General features: G+C 45.3%; 1 protein-coding gene and 1 pseudogene across 1 annotated transcript; one reads left to right on the top strand and one right to left on the bottom strand.

Annotated features, from left to right (window-relative positions):
* Positions 1–545: 545 nt before the first annotated feature.
* On the top strand, positions 546–4,236 carry LOC119443835 (putative nuclease HARBI1; annotated as a pseudogene).
* Positions 4,237–4,263: 27 nt separating this feature from the next.
* On the bottom strand, positions 4,264–8,398 carry LOC119444433 (uncharacterized). Its single transcript, XM_037708834.2, has 3 exons — positions 8,131–8,398; positions 7,297–7,485; positions 4,264–6,128 (listed from the first exon to the last, which is right to left on the bottom strand). Exons 1-3 carry the CDS (start codon positions 8,396–8,398, stop codon positions 5,635–5,637), a joined length of 951 nt encoding a protein of 316 aa, XP_037564762.2. The 3' UTR covers positions 4,264–5,634.
* Positions 8,399–9,597: the final 1,199 nt, after the last annotated feature.

Below are 9,597 nucleotides of genomic sequence, written 5' to 3'. Positions count from 1 at the left end.
GTGGTTCCGGTCTTCTTTGCAAGAACCCCACTTCCTCGGCCGAGCCCGGTCAACGATAATCGCCGCGACACCGGGTCGCCACGCAGATCGACGGAGGGTGAAGAACGCTTCGTTAAGCCTAACCAGGCAATTGACACGTCAGTGGCGGCTACTGGGGCACGAGCCACGTACTCGGTCAGGTCGACGGAACCGCGAGTCGTCGGCACTTACGGCACCAGCGACACTCCGAACGAACACGACGTGGACTCGATGAGAGGAGCTTCAAACCGATGGTCTGTAAGAACCCGCATTTCTGCATTGCGATGCAGTTAGTCCAAATCTAGGGTGGCCAGACTTTGATGCGAGTCAGGGCTAGGACTGACTTACCGCCGTATTCACAAACCAAACTTATACTTATGACTTAAGTCAGCGAACAGCCCTTAACGCGTTTCAAGAACCAACCTTGTACTTATCGCAGAACTTTTCTCGTACTTATCGCCGTGATAAGTAAGGCTTGGTTAAGGTAGCCTCCGACCTACCTTAACGCTCCCTTGTAAACAAACGAAATGGCGGCGATGGACGACAACTTCGCGGAGTTCGTTAACTATCTGGAGCGTCGTGAGGAACTAATGCGTGGGGCAGCCTTTTCATACGCGTCACCGCCACGGCGAGTGCTCAGGGATCGCTTGAATCCCATGGAAGTGTACGACGACTACGAGTTTTTGTGCCGTTATCGATTTACAAAAAGGACCGTGCAGCAGCTGCTCGATAGGCTGCCTCTGCGGGAGAACACATGGACGTGGGTTCCCTGTGCCGCCTCTCCTGCAGCTGCTCATCACACTGCGCTTCTATGGAGCCGGCACGTTCCAAATTGTGACCGGCGACCTAGTGAATGTTTCACAGCCGACAGTGTCACGGGTAATCGAACGCGTATCGACTATGATCGCCAGAAGCCTATTTCCTGTGCTTGTGCAATTTCCCGCCGCTTCAAAAATGAGCGGTGTAATACAAGATTTCTATAGAATAGGCAAGTTTCCCGGTGTGAGTGGGTGCATTGATTGCACCCATGAGCCAATTAAGAGCCCCGGTGGTGACCACGCCGAGGTGTACCGCAACCGGAAAGGATACTTTTCGATAAATGTTCAGGTGAGTGCTCGTTACAAATATTGCAGTGGTGGTTTAATATGCAAACAGAAGCGGTACATAATGCAGCTCGTAGTACGTTTTTGTATATGTAACAGACGTAACAAGTAAATCACCCCGCTAATTTACGACGCGGTTTCACACCGCCAGTATACATCTGTGCTACAATTGTCGAAGCTTCGAATTTGCTATGAGGGTAACCTTAACCTCCACCTATGTCGCGGTCCTCATCGACAACTACCGCGGCCACCACTTGAACCGGCAAGTTCTTGCTCAGCATCGGAAAACGTAGTTCCCATGAAATCGCAGCGCCTCGTATTTTGATCCGTATAATCTCGATTATGTGTGTATTTTGGGACATCGCAAGAAAAAAAATTCTGTCTTAGATTAATGCAACGAGAGCAAGGACACCTGAAAATTCGGCAAGCTTGTAATCGCTAGTCGGCTTTGTCGGGATACTGCGTTGTTATGCGAAGACTGCGTCATGTATTTTGGTGAAAGGTCACACGCGTTCCTTAATTATACACGCTCGCACGTACCGCCAGAGATCACGCGACGGCGGTTTGCGACAAGCGGTTTGCAACATCCGAAATTTAGCACGTTGTAGGCTGATGTACTTGGGCCGGGACTTGCCAAAAATTCGTATCGGTCATGATCGTGTAATCGAGATTCAACTGCATAACCATACCACAGAGCTACACTTTGACAATGACAAAAGTATTGTAGCATCTACTTTTATTTTAGTACTCTGGTTTCTTGACGTTTCAACAAGTGTGTTCGTGCATATTGAACAATTAATATGAGCGTTATGGTAGTGCTTTACTTATGACAAAAAGTCTACAACCAGTCAATCGGTTCACATTGTGCTGCCACGGTAAAATGTTCACCTCTACAGAATTTTCTCTATGTGTAATTGCATTTAGGATATCACCTTTATTAACAAAGTTGCCATCTTGCAGGGAATCACGGGGCCCGACCTACAATTTTATGATGTAGTGGCTAGCTGGCCAGGGTCTGCCCACGATAGCAGAATTTTCGACAGCAGCCGCGCCAGAGTGCTGTACGAGACGGGTGCCATCCCCGGTATTCTTCTCGGAGACATGGGCTATGCCTGCAGGTCATATCTGATGACTCCTCTCAAGGATCCTGCCCAAGGCACCCCAGAGTACAGGCAAGATAGTTTTTAATTTCTATGAAGCAGTGTAGCAGAATATCGAAATTATTTTTAAGAAGAAAGCGTGTCCTGAGAAACTTAAAAGCTCCTGCAGGCAAAGCAACATATCTGAACATGCAAGGTTAGACAAGAGCCATCACAGAATTGAAACACTTTTTATTTGCTCATTTTCAAGAATGTTTTTGCGATTCATTTCAAAAGCTCTAAACTCAAAACCGAAGGCAAAAGGCGCAGTGCATCAGAAACACACAAGAAGAAGAACACAGACAACACACATTTGGTGCCAAACGTGTTTTCTGTGGTCTTCTTCTTGTGTCCCGTTTCTGATGCACTACGCCTTTTGCCTTCATCATGACATACCAACAAGCCCAACGTGCAACGTTAGTCAAAAGCGAAATCTGTCTAAAAGAATGAAAATAACACGTCATGTAACATCAAACGCAATTCCTAACCTTGATCTGTGCCACTGTATTCACAGGTTGCGAACAACACACATAAAGGCAAAGAGACATAATGCAGTTATTTTTTCAGGTACAACAAGTCGCAAGCAAAAACAAGAAACAGCGTGGAACGTGTGTTTGGAATTTGGAAGAGGAGGTTCCCGTGCCTTCAGATGAAGCTGCAAATTGACACAGACACCTCACTCATAGTAATCACTGCATGTGCGGCGCTTCACAACCTTAGCAGAATTCTACAAGACCCATGCCCTCCGAATGTACAGCCCCACACTGCACCCAGTGTTCAACAGCCTACACCAACTTTGCCGAATGGACAGCCGCAGATGGCAATTCAAGACTCCAATGGCTTCAGAACTCGCTCTCGTATTATAGCAAATTATTTTTCATAAATGCATGTAAACTTTGTATTGCACTTTATATTCCAATAAATACATTTTCATCATCATCATATTCCTTTTTATCAAACAAAAATAGATAAGTAGGCAGCTTCAACTGGTGGACGCCAGGTACAGAGGTTAAGCGCTAGAGCGAAACACAGAATGCAGCGCAGTTTTGTTTGTGACCCTAACTAGAATCCAACCAGTACTCTTATATTTCACTTAGCTTGTCAAATGACCCAAATATGGACAGGTGTGATATGACGATTTATTAGACGTCTCACGCAATCGAGGCAGTCCACGAACGCTGATGGTGCGCACAGCGACAGACGCAAGAGCACTTCTTCCTCTTCTTCACTACACAGGTAACACTGCCTTGGTCAGCAAAAACTTCATAAGGGTGGTTCATAAGGTTCAATGAACCTAAAGCGAAATTGAACTCGTCCAAAAAACAAAAGTGAAAAGTAAAACAGTTAAAAGAAGCATATAACATCGCCTCTTCTCAAGTCCTCCCAAAGATTGGTCTATCAAATACATGGTGCCGCGCCACCAACACTCGCATGTTATACATACATATGCAGCATGAGCAACACAGCAGCACTGATTGCCCGCACTCTGCTTGGCCCTTCCTCTCATTTGGCAAGCTCACGGTGAAGCACAACCTCAACTGCGACAACCTTCGTAAATGCAGTATTTTGTAGCAGAATGATTATAAACTAATATGCACAGTTGGCAGTTGTGCACTGCTTATCATCAGCAATGTAAGGTTTGCTTGTTGTCGTACCCTTTTGTAACTATCTGCACTGATAGCATACAACTCTGCACTAATTGCGCACAACTGTCACCAAATTCAAGACCATTTATGACGATTAAATATGCTACTTCCCCATGAAGGGATGTCATGCACTTCTGAATGTTACAAATGCAGGAGCTACCTAACGTTTGCTTGTTTTTTACAGGCACAATGTCATTAAAATTTCACAACAGCATGTTTCAGTGCTAGTTGTCTTTTTCAATCGATTCAACACTGTTGCACGTGATTACCGTGTACAAAGCCTTTGAAATTGGTGGTAGCAAACATCATGCCTGTGTTTCCCAGAATAGTATCAAAGGCCATGGCGGCCGCATTTCGATGGGGGCGAAATACGAAAACACCCGTGTACTTAGATTTAGGTGCACGTTAAAGAACCCCAGGTGGTCCAAATTTCTGAAGCATGAAGTTTACTCGTGATGACCATGAACTTCACACGAAGCTGTTTCTGAATGGCAGCAAAACGACACTGACATCTATAATTGCCATTTTTCAACCAAATCATGCGCTGACGCTGCAAATACAGTGCGAGGATAACGAGAGAGCACGACTACTACGTAAATAAACTGGCAGTAGTTCAGTAGCTATGGTGTTGGGCTGGTGAGCTTGACGTCACAGGTTCTATCCAAGCTGCAGTAGCTAATTCATTGTGATGGTGGTAGAATGCAAAATTGCCCGTCTACTTAGATATAGGGGCATGATAATGAACCTCAGTAGGTAAAAATTTTCGGAGTCCCCCTCTACGGCTGCCTCATAATCAGATGGTGGTTTTGGCACCATAAAATCCTATATTTTTAAAATTTTCATTAACCCTTTGCGGTCCGCTGTCAGGCAGCTCCCGACAAGGGTGTTCGGGGGTTAAATTGCGCGGTTTTTTTTTACTGCGACCGGTGCGCATTCTTTGTATACATGATGCGCCATCTCTTGAGGGATAAATAAAGTTTGTTTGTTGAAGTTTACTTATTTTTGCACTAGGGTGCAGCACAATGTACAGCACGGCTTCTGGATACCAGAGTTCTCACTTGCGCGCGCAAGAGCACGTTCGCGCAGTTCGCTGAGAGCATGACCACATTTTCACCGCGTGCGTTTTACGGTGGTGCATTTACTGAAAGCTTCTACGGGTTTCCATTGTCAATAGCTTTATGTTGAGGCGCACACAGCTGCAGAATCATGGTGAGAAAGAACAGCGACACCTGCAGTACCGCCGCAACCTCACCCTACAGCTGGTGGGTGACGTGAGGGCTAGAGCCAAAAAGCGAGGCCCGTCTGCGCGGAAGGAGTACGAGGAAATGCTAGATGGGAGGAGCCATTTCATCTACAAGTGCCCAGGCCGAAGCAGCAAGGACTGTGCCGCTTGTAGCGATCGAAAAACAAACGGAGGCAGGAGGGAAACGGTGTTTTTCTGCAAAACCAGCAGTAACAACCCTGCCCTGCACCCAGGAGAATGCTCCGAGCGGTATCACACGCTGCTCAAATATTGGTAGAGGAGTTGCCTGCAGAATGCAAGAGAAAAATAAATATCCTGAGAGTTTTTCTTCCACAGTTGGTGGTTTTGTTAGCGGCGCCAGAAACTGGCAAAATAGTTTCGGACTGGAACAGCCGGAAAGTGGGTAAAAGTTTCGGACCGCAAAGGGTTAAGACACCTTTTTTTTTTTCCAATATATGAAATATTTTTGTTCTGCCTTATTCGTTTTATTTTTGCAGAAGCTTTATCTTAAGCTCAATAAGGGCCTTTTTAGCTTTTAAGTTTTCCATCACTTGCGAATGTTCTGCCTCTCTTTTCTGCAATCTGTCATTATGCTCATCATGAGCGAGCTGCATGCGAAGTTCATGGTCCTTACGAGTTACCTTCATGCGAAGAAAGTGCTCTTTGCTCTTTTGCTGCGCATCTTTTGAGATGGCAGCAAGCCGAGCAACGAGCTCGCCTTTCACGGCGTCATCCGTCGAACTGGACGGCCGGCTAGCATTTAATCGCCTTTCACGGCGGGCTGGTGGCACCGTTGCCACAGCAGCTGGCAGAACTTCACTTGGCGCAGCTGCAGCTGGGGGTGATGCTGGCCGAGTTGTTTGATGGCTAACTGGCCGAGCAGCTTCACCACTTTGTGGCGCTGGATCGTCCATGGCCACTTCATCTTGGGTGTGTGGCAACTCCCATTGCCACAAGTCGTCACACTGCATGTCGGCATCTGCAAAGTTGTTAGAATCATAGTTGATATCAGTGTCGTTTACACAATGCTTGTACTTTTTACTAGCCACTTCAACCAATGCACTGTGAGCTATACGCAGTTTTGCCTTGCTGCAGGATGCAGCGATGTTTTTGCATAAAATACCTCACTCTGCTTGCTATTAGGATGTGCTAAAGAGCATGACACAATGTAAGCCCATGAGCAGACAAGAATACAGCATGTGCCTGCTGGTGCTTCCAGCTGAAGCAGGTTGAATGAAACGGTGAGTGATAACTATGCGGTTGCATTTAAACTTTTGCATACAAGTCGCTCACTCGCATATTGGGACTCATGCTGTTCAATGAGCCATAAAAAATATTTAACTAGACAAACGGTGTCTGTGCTGACACTTGTTTGCATCACAAGCAGGCTTCCTGTGTATATTGCTTGCTGAGGGCACATAATACAGAGGCAATTATGGGCACTATTGCATGAGAAAAATAAAGCAATTCAAGAACATGGGAGAGGTCTGCCTGATATCAAGTCTACTTGCTATTCCACATGCGTGTGGCGACAAGTGGAATATAAACATGACCACATTTCACAGCATATGCACCCACGAACATACACAGCTAATCAATTATCTAAGATAGTACAGGACACAAAAGAGATGATGTTGCATGGTCAATTTGCATTTTCCTCCACAAGGCATGGCCCCTCTCGTATGTTCAGTGCAGATAAGATAAGGACGTTTCTTCTGGACGCAGTGCAAGAGCATATTTACCTATATGCCCCGTACATTCGGCACACACAAGTTTGGTGGCCCTAACCACTCCACTGTAAAAAAATAAGCACTTTATGTTTGCAACAGTGACATGAAATCAGTGAAGTAATGCACAAACACACCTGTCAAAACCATTTTTGGAAGCCTTCAAGACAGATCCAATGAATGCACAATTCCTTGTAGTGTACCAAAATAAAACCCATTCTGCACTGCCACAACCTCATCAGCATGATGCGCCAAAGTAATGTCAGCATTCTGACATTAAAAAGTAGCTTCAGTTTCTTGCAATACTGCTGCGTACAATGTGGAATACAAAACAACTCATTTGGTGCCTTTCTGTATTACCAAATCTGGTTTCCAAAATAATTAGCCTAGATCGACTATTTCAGATTAACTTATACCCACCATCTGCATCAGTGCTTCGTCCCGGCTGCGACGAAGCCAGCAGTGCTGCTACAGCTGGTGTGGCCTCCACTCCAGGCCCCGTCCGGTCGCTGTCAAAGGGGTTTGCCAGACTTGTGGCCATATGTGATGCCACCGCACCAACCCTCCGCAACTCGTCACTCATTTGGCTTTCCGCCGGAGTGCCACCACCTTTGAGAGGCAAATATCAGCGTTAACAAATTTTCACAATGACTAAAAATTTCAATCATGTCTCTTCCATTCAACTGCTTCGAAAATATTGCCAGAGACATATGCACACATCATGTAGTTGCCTTAAATCATTTTGGGGTCCTGCTAGCCCAGCACAAACAAAATATAGACACAGGGCACTGTGCACATGCTAATGAACTGCTGCAGACAAGTTTTGCTTGCTCCTGGTTTTTCGTTACGGCAAACGACAAGCCTACACGCAAAGCTACATGACGGCGGTCGGCCAATGACTCCATTTGCATGCTTTGCAAACCAATAACGAAGAGTTCCTGTAACAGCAATACGTCCTTTGACAGCCTTCAAGAAACCTAAACACGAGCAAGTGTGTCGCAGAAAACAGACGAGCGCACGCACTCCCAATGCCTTTGTTTGCCTTCATGTTACAATCAACCAAGTTCAGTGCATCGTTATTTCTGGTGTGGAATTTACTACGTCCTCGCCACTGTTCTGTATGCACGCGCACAAGCTGTTGTCGGCGCTCGAAATCAGCTGCAGCGATCGACTCCCGTGTTTTCCCGTGCATTTCGTGAACTCGAGAAGCAAGTTGGAGCAATTTCGGCACATGAGGAATAATATAAAGCTCACCTGTTTTGAAGAGTTCACGCGTGTCTTCAGCTTTCGCACGGCGCAACTTCTCCTTTAAGTTATCCCAGCATTTTTTCAGCTGCTTCGACGTTCGTGGCCGCACGTTGTGGTTGCTGTTGAACTCATCGGCCAACTTCTCCCACTTTTTCTTTGCATGGATAGACACCGCGTCGGTTTTTTTACATTCAAGCACATCGCGGTGTCTATCCATCAGATCCATGAGGATGGTGCGCTCCTCGTCCGTAAAATTAATTTTACGCCGCTCCATCCCGCACGAGTTTTATAAGTTAAAAAAGAACACTAGAACTATTAAACTGATAATAAACTGATAATTAAACTGATAAAAAATAAGAAATATAATGCACAACTACTTAAAATATAAGAAAAAGAAACCGTACGAAAAACAAGACAAAACAACAGCGGAAGGGGCAAAAAAAAACGTGAGCTCGAGAAGCCGGTGTACAGAGGAAAGAAAAAAAACGTGCGCTGCGTCGACTGGGTTAGATCAACGTGGCCAGACGTAAATGGCGGATTCACCAAAAACAGCGAGCATTTTACCACGTTTTGTCAGGCAGTTGTACATTATTTATGTACAGGTGCTTGTGGGCGCGGCATAATTGCTTTCTTGTAATAAAGGCAGTTTATATCTTCTCAAACTAAATATTTCGTCACATAAAATTATCCAGCCTCGCTCCCAGGTCAAACACTTTACGAGGTAAGGGTGCCTTTCATAAGGCGCACTTATGTCGCGTTAAGGTTCGTTTTCGAAACGCACCTTGTTCTTTCCTTATACTTAACCTTTTCTCGTCCTTTCGTAAGTAAGCCTTATCGCGATAAGTTAAGTTTGGTTTGTGAATACGGGGGTTAGAGACTTTAAGACGGAGCTAGGCTCCGAAACCGAAATAGAGTGTATAGTCATTCCTTGTTTACGTGAGCATTTTTTGGTAGTTTTGTATTTAGTATTGAGTCAGCATTTTGGTTGAGTTATGTCTTTAGTTTCGTGTGCCTTATGCTTTTCCCAATCCTGTTCATATTAAATCCCTGTTTGCTGTGCTGCCAGTCGTATTTCTTCTTCATCGCGGGTAACGCCTGTGTGCAACCCCTCTACTGCCAAGTAGAAGCGACATTTACCCATGGAGAATAATCAATGCAAAATGCTGAATACTGAAACTAAAAAGAAAAGTGCCATTGCCAACCACAAAGAGTGACGTAAACTTGAAACTGCTTGACCATGTCATATCTGTTTGTCCACTGTGGCCACACAAAATGAGTTCGCAAGTTGTGCGTGCTCGGTTTGCTTGTTTTTTGGAGAAACAGCTGAAATGCTAGCTTTGTTAGAACTACTGCATTGTCTGCATGATGCTAATTCACCCTTAGAGCAGCATGGACATGTGATGTTTTGAAACGTGGTAAAGTTACTTTCAAAGGCTGCTTGAAAAAATGGTTGCCTGGCCATAGAAACCAGAT

The sequence above is a fragment of the Dermacentor silvarum genome, chromosome 3 (assembly GCF_013339745.2).
Source record: "Dermacentor silvarum isolate Dsil-2018 chromosome 3, BIME_Dsil_1.4, whole genome shotgun sequence".
In the NCBI taxonomy this organism is placed as follows: Eukaryota; Metazoa; Arthropoda; class Arachnida; order Ixodida; family Ixodidae; genus Dermacentor; species Dermacentor silvarum.
Note: the sequence above shows the minus strand (reverse complement) of the source record. Positions and strands in the feature narration are given on the sequence as shown.